The following is a 19,975-nucleotide window of genomic DNA, read 5'->3' as shown; positions in this document are numbered from 1 at the left end:
ATGTGAATAATTAACCTTCCAGGGGAAAAAAAGCACAGAATTTTAAGAGCAATTCAATCCAATAAATGCTCAATTTAGAAACAGATCGGCACTGCTGGCACAGGCTGCCACCCCTGATTTATTGCAGTGGCAATTCCCATGCCCTCATGAAGTCATTACTTCAGTTAAACTCTTGGAGCATTAACGCCCTTAAGTTCTGCTTTCGGGCACTTAAATGCTGGATAATACTGATTTTTGTGGAGATTAGGGCTTGTATAAAAGGCATAAAAAATTCACATTTTTGCTACATCAAATTTTGCTAACCAAAGATGCTAAGTTACTACAGAGTTCAGAGTCTAAAAATCAGCTTCTCACAGGTAGAACTGCTACTACTTAGTGATAATTTCTTAAGGTTTATATCTAGAATTAAATAAATATGTATTATTGTACCCCACCATACAAAAGCTTTTGTTCAACCGTAGCCTCATAAGAATACAGGTCCATGGCCCAGATGGCTTGGCACCCATACATTATAACACAGAAATGCACATCTTTTCTGGACCTCTCTAGAGGAATCGCGTTACCAAAGTATCCCAAGAAATTTCGTCCCCAAAAGTGTCACTTCACTATAAGGAGGCTTCATGATGTCAGTATGCTGGTAATTGCCCCCGTGTAAATTACCTAATTACCTTCTTTCAAAATGAAAGAAAGAAAAAAAAAAGGAATAGAAAGAAGAGGAAAAAGGAGAAGAAGAGGAAGAAATAAAGAAACTAGAAGGGCAACCTGGTTTTTCTTCCCCAGAAGCAATTAACATTAGAGACAGAGTGGACCAAGCTAAACATTAACAACTGCTCCTGGATGGCCTTTGACAGCTCAGGGCGGTGACACATGCACCTGGCTTTCAGAAACCACCTGCAAGGGTTCAAAACCCAACCTCACCATTTAGAAGCATGTGACCTTGAATAAGTTAATGATCCTCTCGGAGCCATTTTTTCCTTCATCCACCAATAGAAATAATCCCACAGACCTCCTGGAGTAGTAGATCTAAGTGACAGAACCAGCTCAAGTGCCCAGCCAGAGGCGCTTTTCTTTCCTGGGATGTGAAGCACTAACAGCTTAAGCTGTGTAGAGGTTCAGAACAAGTCACCCCAAGAGGTACCTCAAGAGGCAGATTATTTTTATCTAAGGGCCACCGAGACCTTACAGGCTCAAGAGAAACATCTGCCCGCCTCGCCCTTTAATTACCTAGAAGAATTTGAATCAGGGGCCCTGCCCATAATAAGAGATTATCCGAGGTTAACTTTTTTTTTTTTAATCTATCTATAGGTTAGGGCAAACTACTAATTACTGAACATCTGCTCTTCTCATCGTGCAGCGACCCTCTGAAGCCCTTACCTTCAAGGATGAAGTGCCTTACGCCATTTTTAGCTGAAGCTATGCCTCCTTTTAACTTTCTGTCCCTGACCCTGTCACATACGTGGGGTCTCTGACCCACTCATGGATGTGAAGGTTTGTTACTGATGTTGATGCTTCACCAGGGAAATCAGAACATAGCCAACGCTATTGTATTTTTTTATTAAAAAAAAACAAATTAAATAAATTTCTATATAAAACTGATTCTATATAAAAATTGAACTGGAGTCCATAGTTCATGGTGGGGAAGGCTCAGAAGAGGGAGACAACGATGCGGTTGCAGTCGGTTCCTTTTCTTCGTATCTGGGAGGCAATTCAGATGAGAGCTGTGGCGCGTGTGAGATCTCCGAGGATGAAGTCGTCCCGGAAATAGTGTATATGGACACGTGCTCTCGCTCAGAGGCTGTGCGCTGGCCCTCGGGAGTTGGGGTCCTGCTGAAAAGAGAGCGAGAACCTGAGACGGAGGAGAGGGAAGAGCAACGCACCTCGAGGACGCTCTGTTCAAGTGTTTGGGGGGCATTTGCAAGGATCAAAGGAGTAATTTTATCCACCTTCTATTTCTTATAGATCTGTTTCAACTCCTTACCCCTTATACTTCCCTTAGAGCTGATTATAACACGAAGACAGTCTCACTCCTGTTGTCATTTCCTTTGTCATTGAAAAGACATGGAGTACAAATGTACAGATGTCATCCAAAAACAAAATACACACACAGACACACACAGACACAGTTATTGTTCTCTGCTATTTTGTCTTCTGAGGTGGCTAACATAACGTATACAAACTTATGCAAATAGAAAATGAAATTAGGCCAAAAACTTGAAGGAAACTGGAAGGCATACTGGTTAATGGAGTGGGCTCCAGCAACAGACAGACCGGCATCTGAATTTCCACTCTGCTGCTTTCTAGCTGTGTGACCTTGGGCAAGTTATTTAGCCTCTCTAAGCCTCAGGTTCCTCATCTGTAAAATGGGGATGATAACAGTGCCTACCTCCTGGTGGCTATGAGAATCACATGAGGTAATGCAGGAAAAGCCAGACTCTGGGATACAGGAATCATAATAGCAACAGTAGGAGTAGTTTTTAAGTTAATAGACATTTATTTTAGGGCTTGGAGAAGTTCATCATTGGAGAAAAGAGTAGAAAAAGTCACTAACAGTATTCTGCAAATGTCTGGAACCTAACCTCCCCCTTCATCCAGGCGGGGCAATTCCTACATTCGTTTCTGGTCGGATCTCCAGCTCACCATCCAGCAGGAGCCTGAGAAGAACATGTGCCTTAAACTGTGAGCGACCAGCTAAGGAAGCACCCATCCCCAGCATGCTCACTGTGTTTCTCGGGTCTTGCTTTTCACTGCTTTCAAAAATGCAACGTCTCGAAAGTCGATTTTCACTGAGTCCTGCTCATCCAGTTTGCCCTGTGAAACTTGGCAGCAATCCTTCCTTCACTTCCTACGTCCTGGTTCCCCATACAAGAAGGTACCAGAGCCTTGCCAGCCCTGCTCCTCCCGGGCACTTCCCAGCATGCCTTCCTGTCACGCCTGCCCCCCTATGGGTCTTCTGCAGGTCTCTAACTTGTTACCCCCCTGGTTTCAGCAACCTCTTCGCAGTTCCATCTCCAGCACCTCGTCTTTCCCGAGACCTAGCCTCTCCGATCTGCCTGAAGGGTCCACATTTTGCGACCCCTTCACCACAAGTAGCTCACCATCTTCTCTCTGGGACTTTGGACTTGTGTCCCACCTCCTCCTCAGTCAGGGACACGCCACTGTCCCTGTCCCTCACCCTTGAGATGATGATCTCTGCTATTCCTCGCTGTCATCTCCATTCCAGGTTGCCTTCCACATTCCCCCCTTTCTAACTACCACAGGTCCAGGCTCCTGTTACCACAGGCCTGTCCTTGAGACTTGGCCACCTCCAGCCTTTCCCCATGTGAACTCATCATTGCTTAGATTCCATTGCTCTGACTCCAGAACCTTCTACTGCATTCCCCTGCCTACAGGAAAAGCACTTAGGTTTCTGTTGTTTAATCTGACCCCAGGTACACCTCCTAATTTGTGGTACATGGGGAGCATGTGGGGTAGAGGTGTGGAGCTTGTATTTCTCCTCAATGAATCTGAGAAGGCTCAGAGGCCCTGAGTACAACTTGATGTTGATGGGAAAAGAACAGCTTTGGTCAGGTCAGGGTGCAGGCTGACTGTGCCAGTCACTCAAGTACCTCCATGAGATACTAAAACCGTTTGTACTTGTTGGAGGTCTCCTTGCACCCCCATACCTCTCCACGATCTAACGCAGCAAGCAGAAGGCCTCCCAATCCCTGCTCACTGCTCATCCTGGCTGATGGGCTGTTAAACATTTTGAGGGTCAGCCCTGCTAGGGCCACAGAAGACACCTGGGAAAGGCTCCACATTCACCTGGCATAACCACTTTTATGATTTTTCACTTAGGGGCTGCCCAGAGTTTCCTGAAAGGTAATGTCAGTAAAAAAGACACTCACACTCTGATGTCTAGTCCTGTAACACGGCCTTAAAGCTAATTTGGCCTGAATTCAGGTATAAGGCCTGAAAATGGTAAAATGCTACTCTCGAAGTTCAAATGGAAAGCCTTACCCATAGTTAAAAATACTGTAGTATGAAGGTGGATTTTCATTTGGAAGCAGACCGCTAGCCTCAGGACTTCGAGTTAGTGCAGACGCTGAAGACTCCGGAAAGTAAGGTGGTGGAGGGGGTGGGAATATTATCACGGCATCACCTAAGGAAACACAACATTTTGTTGAAATAGATGAGTAATAAATGCAAATAAATTAACAAGAGCAAAATAAATAAATTATGTATTTAGCCCATCTATAGACATGATCAAAACACCTGTGCTAGCTCCAGAATTTAAAAAAGTTGGGCAATCAAATTTACAGAGACAGAGGGTAGAGGTTTCCAGTGGCGGGGGACAAGGAGAATTGGAGTTTGTGTTTAATGGACGTCAAGTTTCTGTTTGGGATGATGAAAAACTTTTGGAAATTGATAGTGGTGACGGGTGCACAACATTGTGAATATGCTTAATGCCACTGTACACTTAAAAATGGTTAGAATGGTAAATTTTATGTTATATATATTACCACAATTTTTTTAAATAGTGGGCCTATATTTCACAGCAAGTCTGAGCTAAAGCACTTCAGTGAAGCATTTGTGAACCATGTGCCTCCCTTGGGATGTCTACAGATTTAAAGCTTTTCTTATTTATAACTTACAATTTTAATTCATCAAATGTTAGCTGTTGGGTAAAGTGCCTTGTTCCTTAAGTTTCAGCCTCTGAACAAATGACAGTAAGCTACTCTACAGCCCATCACTGTTATTGCCATAGCTGTGGTTTATCCTCTTGTAGACGCTTATCTACCTACATGTCACCCAAGCTTTATAAAACAAGGTCAAACTCAAAGAAAAGCTTGTGTTTTACATTTCCGTTGCTACTGTTCACTCCAGCACACATACCTGCGTTTTGGGGAGGAGAAGCTAGAGACCAGACGCAAGCTCTAATTGGTATTCTGATTCCCACACAAAATGCATCACATGAGTTGCCCAGAACATTCCAGACATGTGGCAAGCACCACCAGGTAGAGGTCCGAAGGTGGCCTTTGATACATTGGCAGCACCGAATGACAGCTCAGGAGAAATGAAGGAGGTGAAAGGACTTCTCTGCAGGGAGACCGGTTTGCACTGGCAGCAGATCTGATGCTTGCCAAGGTAGGTACAGGATTATTTAAAGCTACAGGGGTTCCACTTGCCAATCCAGCATGGCCTTGACCAAGTTATTTCACTCTCCTAGGCCTCAGCTGCCACATCCGTAAACTGCAGTCTGTAACTGTGCCTGCCTCAGAGGACAGGTAGGAAAATTGGATTGTGTGTGGGAGGTTAAAACAGGGCTGGGCACAGAGGGCACCCTCTCAGCTGTTTCACACCCACACAGCTGCTTTCTTCACACTCTGCCAGCAAGTGGCACTTATTTGCATGTCTGAAGAAACACTCTCAACTGGAAGTCTTGGCAGGGGTTCCTTTCTCCACCCTGTTGCCTCAAGCACTACCCGGAAGGTAACTTAGCCCTTCAGAAAATACGTTAATTCTATTGCTCCTTTGGCAAGGAGATGGCCTTTAGATCTTAAGGTTGCTAACCTAAACTTGATAAAGCGTAATGGTTGTCATTTAATTTTCTTAGAAGTGCTTGGGAGGTCAGAGGGAGTGAGGTTAAGTGTTCACTTCAATTACACATTGTAGAACATAGGATCTAGGAATACACCTCTGAAACAAGCCAATCGCCTATCAAACACAAACAAGGAAATAAATGCTCAAAGTCATCAGTGATCTCTGGGGCTTGTCCACTCTTCTGCCTAGTCAGCTCCCAGCCCTCCCCCACCTTGCAACCTGCCTGACCGCAGAAAGTAGTCCCATCTCCCCCTAGGATTTCCCTTTCACTGTGTCCCGCAGGACTTGATGTCCTCTGAGGCTTGACAACGTATAGCCCTCAAGGGAGGGCTGTCTCCTACACCCAGTTATGCATCCAGGGTCCAGTCTTGGTTTATCTATTATAGGAAAGGGAGGGGGATTTCATTCTGGGAACAGATGAATTCTGGAACTTAGCCAAAAACTGCCTCTTATCACCCCAATTTCCCTCATAAGGCAGAACTGACCACTGATGACAGACAATGTCTAGAGCCTTATTAATTATGCTAAAAGGTATGATTTCTAAAAATTTAAACCCTAGCCCATAATATCAAAGGAGAGAAAAATAAGGAGTTAGGGTGCCAGGTTTTCATAGGTTTAATGGGGCTTAAAAGATTAAGTGGAAAAGATTGTCAATGATGCAGGGCCAGCATCACAACCAAATCACACAGGAGTCACTCCTCCCCAACACCAGCAGCCCTGTGCCCGGCTGCCCCCCTCCCCTGATTCCAGCCACTAGGAGGGAGGCTGGGCCCAGAAACTCCCCTGATAGCAAATCCAAAACGCTCCCAACTAAAGTGGAAGACTGAGCATCTCATGAGTATGTTTACTGTACTCCACTGTGTTTCCTGAAAGGACTGAGAGTGTGTATATCAGGTGAGCCCTTTCGCCATGTAACAACTACCCCCAACACTTGGTGAAGATGAAACCGAATTACAGCCCAGTGCCCTAGGGAGGGTGCTATGCGAGGGCTGTAGTACATGTGTGCCCACCGCCTGGGTTTGATCCTGGCTCTGCCACTTTCTAGTTTGTGACCTTGGACAAGTTATTTGATATCCCTGGGCCTCAGTTTCTTCATCTCTAATGTAGAGGTACTAAGAGTATCTGCCTCCGTGGGTGGTTGGAGGTGTGAATGAATTTCACACAATAACTTTTTGAAGAGCACATGCCAAAGCACTTAAACGGGTGTTTGGCACAGGAATAAACTTTATATGTGTGTTAGCTATTATTAATACATAATTAATACAGAGGGTGCCAAAAAAATGTATACACGTTTTAAGCCTGGAAAAAAACTGTATTAAGATTGTAATACAATGAATGACGCTAGCATTCATTTGATTAAAGCCATCTTTTGAGCGAATGTCATACTACACATTGCCACCGTAATTCAATTCAACTTTGAAAAGTAATACGTAGATAACACCTCTTAAAATGTGTACATTTTTTTGGCACTCCGGGTCGGTCGTTGTCTTGTCGCGATAAGTATGTAAACGCACAAAGAAGTCAGCTGCAGCATCAACCCTGGGTCAGTGCCGAGACTATCTGTAAATCCATCTGCCCTTCCTCTCCGTGGCCAGTGCCATAAAGGGCCCGCAGCCCAGGGAACCCCCGCCCCCACCCCTGGATCTGTGCTCAGTGAGCACTGCTGGCTCCTTCTGCTCTGTAATTCCCTTTGCCGAGCCTTTTAGATGTCAAGGCTGTGGCTTCAGAGCTTATCCTTTCAAAAGTAGGAGGCTAAAAAAAAAAAATAGTGATTTGCAAAAGTATCAGTAGAGTTTTTCCTTGGTTGTGTGAAGCTGAGGCCAAAGTTACTGATGTTGTTCTTTGGGGGGCTGACTCTGGAAATGGTCATTTATTCTGCAAAGCCCAAGGGGACCAAAAGGAATTTCTGGGCATTCCATGAGGGAAAGAAGTGGCAGGTGTTGTCACATTTCATCTTCGTCTATGCCACTGCTTCCAAACTTTGTCCCAGCCCAGAAGCCAAGGATGAAGTTACAGAAAATGAAGAACAATGCAGAAAACAGATGGCACCCTCAAAGCATAGAAGACCAATAGACTTGGGACAGACTCAGACTCCTGGAGTGTTAGTGCTGGAAGGAATCTTAGAAATGCAATGCTCATTTTATAGATATATAAGCTAAGGCCATGAGAGGTTAAGGACTTACCAAGGACAGTCAACTAGTGACAGCCAGGGAAAAGAACCAACGTGTCCAACAACACAAAGTGCCATAGGTTTCAGTGTGAGAATAACAGGGGGAAGAAGGTCACTTGGCAGTTCCCTAAGGTGACAGAGGGCGTCCCAGGCTGTCCTTGAGGTTCTTCTCACTTTCCTCTTAATCTGCTCTGTGACCTCAGTCAAGGTCACTGCTTAAAGTACTAAAGCTTTTGCTAAATAATAAGGAATTACTGGGGGAAATTGATGTGTACAAGGACTCCTATGGGACTTACCACAGCAGCAGCAGCAGCAGCGTGTGTGTGTGTGTGTGTGTGTGTGTGTGTGTGTGTGTGTGTGTGTGTGTATGAGAGAGAGAGAGAGAGAGAGAGAGAGAGAGAGAGAGATTGAGAATGAGAATGAATATCTAGGCCAGGCCCCAAGGGCAGCCCAGTGAAGTCTTGATGCAACAGCCACTGTGATAAAAGCAAGTACAGGAATGACAGCCACCCACCTACAGTGACCTGGACAGGCTCCGTGTTCTGGGTCTGTCTCTCTTCACTTTCAGAGGCATTCTGGGCCTCAGTCAAGTTGTTTCTCTTCTTAATATGGGCAACCACGAAGAAACACAAGCCCACGAGCACAATTAAGGGTCCCATGATCTGCAGGGACAGGAATCCACAGATCTGGGGCTCTTCGTTGGCAGTGTCTGTCTCATTCAGGGGTTCCTTCTCCCAGTCTGAGTCACATCCAGGGACCCAAATGCCCAGTATGCTGATGAGCATGCCACTGGTCAAGAACAGAAACCCAAAGATGAGGCACTGGGCAAATTGGCGGCTCTCTCCACAGAGGAAGGCTCGGTCAGGGTCTGCCTGGTTGCCTCGCAGGTGTCCCTCCCGGAAATGAAGTAGTGCCCGGGAACGGGCCAGGATCACAGCCCCAAGCCCAACTGCCGCACACGCAGGCCCAGCAACCTTCAGCACCATACTGCAGTCTGGGATGGTTTCGTATTGGCATGCCTGGAACCCAAAGATGGAAAGCAGAACTCCCACAAACAACAGGATGGCGCCAAACACGAAAAGGAAGAAAATGAGCTTGCTGACATGCCTATCTGGCTGGACCTCATCTGGCTCAGCTGCTGCAGGAGACATGGCCAGAAGAGGCCCCTTCCCCGGAGAAGGGTGAGGTGTGTTTCCTTCCCTCCAATGGTTTCAACAGCTCTGCAAATATAACAAAACACCAAATTAAAGTGGGCATAGGTGTGCCGGACCCACCCTATTCTTCCGCAGGCCACTTCAGAAATCACACCAGGATGAACTCATAGGGAATAGAACTTTACCCAACGAATACACTGTAGAACAATGAGTTGGTTTATGAGTCAGAAAGACTGGCATTCAGAAACTCCTCAATATTTAAATTCATGAAGATATTCAAAAAGAGGAAATGCAATTACCATGCACACAAGAGTATCTTTAAGAGTATCTTTAAGAAAACAAAACCCCTCACAGGGATGTAAAATACAGCACAGGGAATATAGTCAATAATATGTAATAACTATTTATAGTTGTCCAGTGAGTACTAGACTTATGGGGGGGATCACTTTGTAGGTTATATAAATGTCTAACCACTATGTTGCACACCTAAAACTAATATAATATTGAATGTGAACTGTAATTGAAAAATAAAAATATTTTAATTAAATTTAAAAAAACATACAACAAAAGTAACTGGGTGTGGCTTTTCCTGTTCTGAGTCTTAAAAACTCACTCTCCCAAGGAAAAAAACAATGGCAAGTGAGGGAAGAACCACAGGGATTATTTTTTATTTATAGACAGCCCTCATTTATTTCATGACAGCTTCTCGGAGCATTTCCACATCGGTAAATTTTCGTCCAGTAACTAACTTTCCATTTCCTGTTTTAGACCTCGGCACTTTCCATGCCATGCTTTATTCTAAGGCTACATCTACAGGAGACCCAAGTTTAGTCATTTCAGCTGAATGATGGGAAGGAGGCTCAAGAACACAATGGGTTTGGTGGATACCAAATTAAGTCTGTCAAAATGTGATAATCTTGAGTTCCCAAACAGGCACACACTGGGGCTGCCTTGGCCGGAAACCTGGTGGCCCAGCTGCTTGGGCCTGGAATGACCCAGGGGACTGTGGCACAGCAGGTCAGGTAGAGCCTTGTCTCCCAGGAAGGCGGGGAGCCTCTCGCTCACCCTCCTCTGTGGTGCCACCCACTTCCACAGAGAGGTTTAAGCTGTTAAAAATACACAGCTGATAAAATCACCAGCTACAAAGCACTAAACAGAAATAGGACTTGACTTTGAAAGAAGAGTATAAGTGAAATCAAATGGGAAAGCACCTTCCAGAAGTTCACCCAAGCCCTGTACTTCAAGGGTATCATATATTAAATGCACCACCGAGCAGTTGTTAAAGAGTTGACTAGTGTATACGGACTGACTTTATTACTTAGTTATCTTATTTACTCTAATGAATGGGATAGTTGACCAGGAACTTTCAAGTTGGGCACTTGGAAAGACAACCCAAGTGTGAAGACTATTTTCATTGCTCAAGGAAAGAAAAACTTTTAAAATATCTTGTGCCTTTTGCATCCATGGTCACATGAAGGAGCTCAAAACCGAGGCTCTAAAGCCAAGGCCACCTTGACAAACCCAAATCATGACCAAGTAGGGTCAGTTTAGGTCAAGAGAACAAACAGCAGGTTTACTAGGAAGTACTTTTCCAGGAAAAAGTAGGATAGAATCAGAAGGAAGTTGAAGAAAGCAGGAAAGGTAGGAGGGAAGTTAAGTTTTCATTTTAAACTTGGACAAACTATATTTATAAAGATGCAATTAAGCTGAGACAAAGACAGCATTGCACTAATATGTTTTTTAATTTCTGAATCATGTAACCTCTCTTGCTGGTTCCAGAGATAATGGTGATTCTCTGCTACAAAATCCTATCAGGAATTCACTGTATTCCTGGCACCTTCAACTTTGAAGTGAGTCACAAGGCTTCAACAGTCTAAAGGCAGATTCCCAAATACTAGTAAAGAAAACAGAAGCTAAAACTGGATTTGTAGCTTCTTTTCCATGGACTAGTGGACTAAACACCTGGCATGTTCTAATTCCTGATCCAAAATAGTGTGTTGGTTCTCTCTCTCTCTCTCTCTCTCTCTCTCTGATGCACCCACAAACGGACACATAGACATCTACACTAATAGAAAATTAAACCTTTTCCAAATACCAGTCTACGCTTAATTTCCCCAAAGCCACATTCGCCTCCCCAACATTCTATCAGTTTTCCAAAGGACCTTTCCAAATCAGCAGCACCTAACTACATCCAGTGCCTTTGGGGAGCCAGGCAAAGAGAAGCAAATGTCTTTCATGGGAAGTATTCAGTTTCGTGGGTTTCAGGGAGCCCTAGCGCAACAGCCCGACGCGGCTGGGCGCGTGGCTCCCACGGGCACAGGGTAGCGCTCGGTTCTCAGCGCGGGCGCCGCTCCTCGCACCAAGCCTGGGCCGCAACACCACAGCTCCCGGCCCCGCGGCGCGTGAGCGCAGGTTTCCCGGCCGCAGAGATGCGGGGGCCAGAGGCCGCTTACCTGAGGCTTCGCCCTGCGTGCGCCCTGCCTGCGCCCGTACGCGTCCCGGGAGCCTGGCGCGGGCCTCGGGGTCGGCGCTTGACTGGGCAGCGCTCACCAGGGACAGCGGGCTGGGCGCAGGTCCGCACCGCACCCTCCCACCTGCGCGTCCGGGCGCGGAGGGCGGGCCGCCACTGTATTTACAGGAGGAGGCGGTGCCGGCAGGGCGCGGCGGCCTGGGGAACCGCGAGCAGGGCAGGGCAGGGCAGGGCAGGCTGGCGGGAGCTGGCCGCCACCGGGTGCTGCCCTTCGGTGGCTGGGAGCGCGCCTGGCGTGACAGTGCACTGCGAGCCACGGCCTCACGGCCCAGGGCTGGCGAACTTGGCCGCTTCCCCGCGGGTCACCGTGCGCGCGTGGAATCCAGGGAAAATGGGTAGCCCTGCCGTCTCCCGGGCCCGCAGCCCTAGGAGAGTCGGGGCAGCGAGTTGGGGTTCTCCTGGCTGTCGGAACTGCGCGTAGCGGCGACCGAGATCGTGGCGGCGGGAAGGGAGCCAGTTCCCCGCGGGGCTAGGGCCCAGGATTCGGGGCGGGGGGGGGGGGGAGTGAGAAAAGGAAGCATGTGACGCCCTACCGGAGTCGCCGCGGCCCAGGTGGAATGGGGTCCCCGCCTTCCCGCCGCCGCGCTGTCGGCCACCGCGCGACATGGGGAAGTTCCACCCAGTGGCCGCGCGGCCCTCCTGCCTGCCACTCCACAGACTGACTTGAGGTCACTGGAGCAAGTCCCTTGCTGCGAGCTCCCCAACGAACAGGTTATGGAGACACCAGGTCACAGAAAAGTGCTCTCTATTAGAATGTGAGGCAAGGGTCCCCCATACCCTAGCAGTTCAGACGAGAAACACTAGCTCCCAGACTGAAGTGCACCCCTGGCCGACTCCGTGCAGGGTCACCTCTGCCCCTTCCTCACTCACAGGCATGCTCACAGCCCTCCTTGGAGGTAGAACCCCTTTCCCGGTTCTCAATCGCTAATGATCCGCGGGAATTAAACTGGTAACTTTCCCTGCCCTTGAACCACGAGTTTCAGGAGGGTGTTGCTAATCCCCGTGCTGTTTGTAACCTGCCCCGTGACACGTGACACGGATCCAAGTGTGCCAGTTTCCACACCAGACGTCAGGGTGCTGTGGAAGGTAAGTGAAGGGCTCCAGGAGCCCGGGGGGACATCCCCATCCCTGCCACTGCTCCCTCGTTTCCTGCCTACTTTGCCTGAAACACAGTTGCATTAACCTTTTAAAAGTATTAGCACTTTGCATACATAATAGAGCAAGTTGTTCCCAGTAGGTTTCGCTGAGGAGGTGAGCTGGGTTTTAGCCAATTACCAGAGGTGAGAAGCGGACTTTCAAAGAAGGCGGCAGAGGGAGGCAAAGAGGGAAGGGTGGTTAGCTGGGCTCTGAGGGCTGGAGGGCTAGGTGGTGAGATGGGGCTTCACAGGGGAGGCATACTAGACAAGTTCCAGCATTGGAATTTTCTGGTGACACTTGCCACAGTGGCCAAATGTGGCCTTTTTCACAGTTAGCATGCCCTGGCCTCTGTGAATCTCTGCCCTAACTGAAGGAGCGCTGGTTATGACTATAATAAAGAACGCTAACATCATGACCCCATGCTCCTGCCAGGTTCTGTGTTACCCGCTTTACCTTTTGGCCCTTTACTGTGTATCTCCAGCATCTCAGAGAAAGTTGGAGCCAGAAGGGAATAGGGAAGCTAAAAACAGCCTTTTTTCAGTTGAGGAAACTGAGGCGCAAAGACGTAAAGTGAGTCCATAGCTGGTTAATGTGAACCAGATGTATTGCCTCTTCAATGTTCCTCCTGGGTACACCTGTCAGCCAGCAGACACACAACGCCACAAGCTCAGAAAATGGCTTTCTCTTACGTGGCTTTTACAGACACTGTATCCCAAGGATATTGCAGCAATCTGTGTCTAGGGTGGAGATAATCCTGAGCAAAGCGTCAGGATATACCACCTTTTGGGCGGGACTCAAAGTACACCTAGCTAACAAGCAGATAGCCTTACAGTGGTGATTGCACAGCCCTGACACTGGGCTTTCTAAAACGGCAGGCCTGAACTATAGAATTCGCCCTTTCTCCATAGGCCTGCTAACAACACCTAATTAAAACTCACTCTCTGGTCCTGTGGTGTGCGGACCTGTAAAGGAACCTGTTGATACAGCTGCCCCTCTGGTGCCACATGACTGCGGGCTGGCCACACATGACAGACTTGAATGTACTGGCACCAAGGACAATCAGATTAGCTCCCACTTGGAATATCTGCTGCTTGGACTGTTTGTGTCTTTTGGAGCCTATTTGACTAAATTAAAATCCATGGCAACCAATCATGGGTCAAAGACATACCCACCAGCATTCAAGGTGCTTGTCTTGGTAGCAGACCTATTCTTAGGAATTAGCCTGGATGATTTTGTCATTATCTAAAGCCAAGTGGCCTTTTCCAGCCTGTGTGGTAGTGAAAAACAGATAAGCCCAGACAGAATCCTTAGAGAAATAGCCTCAGAACAAACTTAAAACATGGATGAACCTTGAATCCAGGAAGTAACTACAGAGGGTTAAGCCAAGGCAAGCATTCATTTATTCATTCGGTGAATATTTGAGTGCTAACCATGTGCCAGTAAATAAAACAGAAAATCCTTTGCCCATGTGGGACTTCCATTTTAATGAGGAGAAAGACAGTAAAAGAAACATGTAAATTATATAGAGTATTAGAAGGCCTAAGTGCTATGGAGAATCAGAAATCACACAAGGAAACTGGGGAGTTCTGGGGAGATTTCAATTTCAATAGGGTAGTTAAGGAAGTTATCTCTGAGAAGGTGACATTGCAGCAAAATGCGAAGGGAATGAGGAAGCAAGCATATTGATATACTATTATTGCATAACAAATTACCCCCAAATTTAGAAGCTTAAAACAACACAGATTTATTTTCTCTCTCAGTTTCTGAAGGTCAGGGTCTGGGAGTAGCTTAGTTGGTAGTTCCGACTCAGGATCTCTCAGTCAAGCTGTTGGCTGAGGCTACACGGATGACCTGAAGATCTGACTGGGGTGGTTCCAAGGTGGCTCAGTCCCACTGCTGTGGGCAAGAGGCCTCAGCATCTCACCCTGTGGACCTACCCACAGAGCCACCTGAGTGTCCTCATGATGTGGCAGCTGGCTCCCCCTAGAGTGAGTGACACAAGAGAGAACAAATGAGGCGGAAGCTGCAATGCCTTTTATGACCTAGACTCTGAAGTCCCATACCATCCCTTCTGCTGTACTCTCCTCCTTAAATTGAGTCGCTAAGTCAAGGCGAGGGGAATTAGGCTCCACCTCTTGAAGGGGGGTGTATCAAAGAATTTGTGAATGTATTTTAAAACTATCACAGAGGGCTGGCCGAGTGTCGCGATGGTTAAGAACTGGCTTGGGACGTCAGAGGGCCCCAGTTCGGGTCCCACATATGAGGGCCAGTGACACTGCCCTCTACAGGTAAGATGCTGAACAACAGCTCGACCTGGAGCTGGGCTGCTGTGAGTCGCCTGAGAGGGCGTAGGCTGCAGCCCCTGTGGCAGTGGGTTGCCATGGGCTACCGTATGTAGCCAGCAGCCAGCGTGAGCGGCCAGCAGCCGCAGTGAGCTGCCGTCCAGAAGCCGGCGACTGATCTGCCTCGCCCAGAAAGAGCGCAATGATGGTGCCAACTTGGGCCAGTGAAGCAACGTCCTCCACAACTAGATTGAAGAACAAAACGACAGCAACTTCTCTGTTCCCCTTCCCCAATACCCCAGCACTGTTCCCATACCCCCAATTCCCCAATAAAACTCTTAAAAAAAAAAACTATCACAGAGAACTATGATGATAGTCTGGGGAAGAAGGGAAGAGCACTTCAAGCAGAGGAAACGGGGAGTTGAGTGCAAAGGCCCTGAGGCAGCAGGAGGTGTATTTAAAGAAGAACTTGAGGCCAGGGTGGCTGGAGCAGGTGAGCAAGGGGAAGAGGACTAGGAAGGGGGGTCAGGGAGGGGAGGTGTGTGTGGCCCCATGCATGGGGCTTCTTGGGCCATTATAAGTGCTCTGAGTGAGATGGGAATCCCCTGGAGGGTTTTTTGTTTTGTTTTTAGCAGAGTGTGATGTGATTTGACTTATTTTTTTAAAAGACAACAGTGGCTTGTGGGTGAGAATAGCCTGAGGAGGAGAAAGGGTGGAAGGGAAGAGGCCATTTAGGAGGCAATTATAATAACCCAGGAGAGAGATGACAGTGGCTTGTGTTTGGAGGCGATAAAAGCAATTGGATTCTGAATAGATCTTGAAGATGGAGTCGACAGGGTTTTCCATGGACTGGATGTGGGTTTCGACTCCAACCAAGGCTTTGGCCTGAGGAGCTGGAAGGATGGTTCTGGAATTGACCAAGATGGGGAAGACGAAGGGCAGGACAAGTCTGGGGGGAAGTTTCAGAGTTCAGTTTGGGGCACATTTAACTTTGTGATGTCCACTAGACATCTGAGTGGAGAAGCCGAGTAGGCAATTGAATACACTTGCCTGGAGTTCAGGAATTCTGGAAGGGATACTTTCCTATGGTCTGTCAGCAATGTTTTATTGCAACATCAAGAAGGCTGGCCCCACCTCTGGAAGAGTTGACACGTGCCTGTGTCCCTACACCTGCCTCGAAACAACCAGTGCTACTGAGACCTCCAAGTAGTCACAAAGCAAGGGGCAGACTGGTGCCAACCAAGTGAGGGGTCAGATGTTTCCAGAGGGCATAGGACAGCTGACACAGCTGGGAGGGATGAGATTCTGCTGGTGCAGGGGCTCTTGCTGCCCTAAGGAACATGCGTCCTTCACTCCCACAAGACAGGCCATGTGACACTCCCCAGGGCACTGTCAACCTGGAGAAGAAGTTCTGGGCAAGGGGCGTGTATTGGCTTGCAGAATTCACTTTCGCCATTTTCAAGATTCACAAGATTACAGAAAGACAATCAATCATCAAGTCTGCCAGCTTCTAGTTTCTTTTCCTTTTTGGTCTCTGCACTTAGAAGCGTGCATTCCTCTCTTCCAGCTCCTGACATTTCCTGAGACTCCACTGGGACTGCTGTGCAGGAATTAGTTCTCCAGTGCTTGGTCTTGGGTCGATGTTTCAACAAGTATTCCCAGGACTGCCAGCGATGCCTCTGAACTTAGCTGGGCCCGATGCAGCTGCCTACCTCCGAAAAGGGTGCTGTGGTCAGAGGAGGCCAAGGTTCCTGGGGCGTTTTCTTCCTCCCCCACACCTATGTTGGACTTTGACCCAGGGGTCTGAGAGACATGTCTGGAGTAGGATTGACTGATTTGACAAGCTTGAGTCTGACCCCTTAGCTGACCCCCAGGGCAACTAATCTTTTGCAGAGTCATTTTATTGCCTGGGGTGGTGCTGTTGATTTTGCAAGGTTTATAACAGCCCAGCTTGAGAGCAGCTCGCTGGAGCCAGGGGTAGGGGATGCAAGGAGTTATTTTCAAAGAGAGTGAGGATGTGCCTGGCATGCACGTGGTCTTAGCAGCAGTCTTCCACATCGCAGCGGCGGCAGCATCTGAAAGCAGGCTAGAGGATCCCAGTGTGATGATAGTAAGAGTTTTACAGAAATGTAGTGGTCTCTTGGCTTTGTGTGTTGGCTCCATCAAACTGGCTGAGCCCCAAATGATGAATTCTTTCTCCACACAGTGTATAAAAAGGGGATGAGACAGACCTGAGTTTAGATCTCAGCTTTGTTACTTACTAGTATATGACCTTGGCCATTTAAACAACTTTTCTGTGCCTCAGTGTCCTCATCTGTAATATGGGAATAGGGCCAGCCGAGTGGCTCAGTTGGTTAAGAGCTCGCTCAAGAGTTTGAGCTCTGAGCAACAGCGGTTCGAGTCCAGCCCGAGCTGAGCAGCTGCNCTCGCTCAAGAGTTTGAGCTCTGAGCAACAGCGGTTCGAGTCCAGCCCGAGCTGAGCAGCTGCTGAGCTGCCAACAGGTAGCAGGATGGCTCAGCCAAAAAAAAAAAAAAAAGAAATGTAATATGGGAATAAGCAGACCTACCTGAAATGATGTCTTGAAGAATAATTTCTGGCACTTGGTGGGCCATCAATAAATATATTTCTCTTTAGCTTGTGACTACTCACCTCGTCTTCCATCTGTAGCTCCTTTCCCACAACCTTCAGGAAGGCTGATACGCTGAGTCCATGGGGCAGGTGAAGAGACAGAAGAGGAGTGAAATCGGGAGTCGCAGTGAGAACGAAATGAGGCCACGTTGACTTCCAGTGCTCAATTTGCGACGGCTTGAGCCACTGCCAGCTCAATGGCTTTTCCCTGCGGCACATTTTCCCAGGTATTTCTGGAGTCCTCAAAGGTGTGTGTCACATGATCTCAAAAACTAGCCACCCAGAGGGTCACCCTGTGTTTTCTGCTCTGTCGTTCTACCTCTGCTTCACCACCGTTTCTAGCCACCGAAACTTCTGCAAGGCGCCTTGCTGGTGCTGGTGTCCCTGGAGGGATATGTGGGGGCCCTGCCGAGGTGCTCCCCCAGCCAGTCAGTGGTCCAGGGCTCTACCTGCCCCACCTCTCCTGGTTCCATCACTTCACCCTTGGTTCTGGCTCTGCACTTCCCAGCTGACAAAAAAGATTCAGATGTGCTTACAGAGCTCCCAAAATACAGCAAGGTGAAATAAATATGAAAATAAATCAGAAAAAGAAAGAAAAGGTTTATAGTATTTCCTGCCTCATTCAAACAGCTTGCTGATAACGTGCATGGTAGGGTAGAATCCTTTTCACATTATTCATACAGGTAACTTACCTGTTTTAGAATCAGATGTGGTAACCTGTCTGAGACACTTGGAAATGGCTCTCAAAATGGCCTGGCCTGGGAGCAGGCTGACTGCTGGGGTGCTGTATATGTGGACCCCAGCACCCAGCTGGGGGCTGGTGGGTGGGCTGCAGCCTGAGTGGCATTGGGCATCTCCTCACAGTCACGCACTTGAACCTTTGGCTTCTCCCACAGCAACTGCTGGCCTCAAAAGTAAAGCAATAGGGACCTGAACACCTGAGCGGTGGGAGTCTGATAAATTAGAAGGCAGTTTGGCAGGAAACTACCTCCTGAATGCCCCAGATTTTAACAAAGGCCCCTTGTCACAGCCAGAGAATGCAGGTAAAGCCAAGGCTTAAGGCAGTGTTGATTCAGGAAGAAGAGAAAGAAAACTTCTTTGGGGTTTTTTTCTTGTTAACCTACCTGACGGGGTTATTGAAAGGATTAAATGAATACGGAGAGAAAGACCTGCTGAGATTCGTGCTCGGATGCAATTCCAGGAGAAATATTTGCTCCTAAGTAATGATAACAGCTAACCCCTACGCAAAACCACCCATTTGTTGTTTAATGATGCACACGTCTTTTCATTTGCATTTCATAACAAGCCGATGCGGTAAGTACTGAAGTGCCCGGTGTTACAGATGCACAGCGACGGTGGGCAGCTCCTACATTACCTGGCCAGAAAGTGGCAGAGGTGGGTCTGAAGCACCATGCTTCTTTCTCAGAGGTGAGCCTGCCCACTTCATCCTTTTTCATTGCACACGGGAGGTCTATGGCTGTTTTTCAATGTCAATTTAGAGTCATCCAAGGGCAAGCTCACAAATTCCTATTCACTCTTTAATTCTCCAATTAAATGTCATTTCCCCAGAGAGACCCCCTAATCTAAATAAGCCCCAGCTCCCCATGCCCCCCCTGTTATTTTCAGAGCACCTGGTATTTTTCACTCAGGGCACTAATCACAAGCATCGTTATTTATTATCCCTTTGAGACTACTTCTCAACTCTTTGCTGTTTAAGCCACCGTGTCACCCTCTGCCCCTTCTGTCGCTGTTATCCATGACATTCCAGGTCTCTAATTGTCTAGCTCAGGTTTTGGCACCTGCTGCTCAAGTCTCTTCCATTTCAAACCTGCTTTAATCCTGGGTGCTTTGAACCTCACCTGGGTGACCCAGCTGACATGTGGCCTTCTCATCTCCAAGTCCTTCCTCTCCCGTCGACCTCAGCTGGTCCCTCCCACCACCTCACACTGGACCAGCCATGACCCGAAACGGCTCCTCCTGCAGAAGCGGGAATTGAAGCATCTCCCTCCATCTCGCTTATCCAACCATTCCTGCTACAACTATCCTTTACTCTGGACCCTTCGCTTGCACCAGCTGACTCTCATCTCCTTTCTTCACTTCCTTCTTGTGTAGTTTAGATTCTGTGACCTATCATTCAGTGTCACTTTCTGATACCCTAAATTTCCAAGTCTGTGACTTTTCATCATACCCGTCTGGCAATACTGCCTTTACTTGCTGTTCTGAGCCCGTGTCTCTGTAGATGAGTGCTTCTGGTGAAAGGCACAACTTGAAAACCTATTGCTATCTGTGTAAATCAGCGTTCCCCAAACTGAAGAAGAGCCTTTAGCAATGCCTGGCAACCCAACTCCATTTTGCTCTTGGACTCGCTTTCTATATGACTATTCTAGCAGGTGACCCAAAGCCTAGCGAGCCCTTTCCTCTGTCCTGGTGACACCCCTGATGGTTCAGATCCCTGACTGGCTAGCATGGTTCTTCAAGAGAAGCAACTACGGG

At 47.8% G+C, this 19,975-nt stretch overlaps 1 protein-coding gene across 5 annotated transcripts; it reads right to left on the bottom strand.

Annotated features, from left to right (window-relative positions):
* Positions 1 to 1,323: 1,323 nt before the first annotated feature.
* Positions 1,324 to 12,567, bottom strand: TMEM171 (transmembrane protein 171). Of its 5 annotated transcripts, none has more exons than XM_019665055.1 (4): positions 11,358 to 11,876; positions 8,265 to 8,970; positions 3,997 to 4,138; positions 1,324 to 1,824 (listed from the first exon to the last, which is right to left on the bottom strand). In XM_019665055.1, the coding sequence occupies exons 2-4, from the start codon at positions 8,899 to 8,901 to the stop codon at positions 1,629 to 1,631; spliced, it is 975 nt and encodes a 324-aa protein (XP_019520600.1). In that variant the 5' UTR covers positions 8,902 to 8,970; positions 11,358 to 11,876; the 3' UTR covers positions 1,324 to 1,628. The 5 variants fall into 5 exon arrangements, with proteins under 5 accessions (XP_019520600.1, XP_019520596.1, XP_019520598.1 ...); XM_019665051.1 differs by lacking the exon at positions 11,358 to 11,876 and adding an exon at positions 12,305 to 12,567 and having other exon boundaries at positions 1,325 to 1,827; XM_019665053.1 differs by lacking the exon at positions 11,358 to 11,876 and adding an exon at positions 12,212 to 12,286 and having other exon boundaries at positions 1,325 to 1,827.
* Positions 12,568 to 19,975: the final 7,408 nt, after the last annotated feature.

This window comes from Hipposideros armiger, unplaced genomic scaffold (genome assembly GCF_001890085.2).
Source record: "Hipposideros armiger isolate ML-2016 unplaced genomic scaffold, ASM189008v1 scaffold_432, whole genome shotgun sequence".
Taxonomy (NCBI): Eukaryota; Metazoa; Chordata; class Mammalia; order Chiroptera; family Hipposideridae; genus Hipposideros; species Hipposideros armiger.
This window is presented reverse-complemented; position numbering and strand designations above follow the sequence as displayed.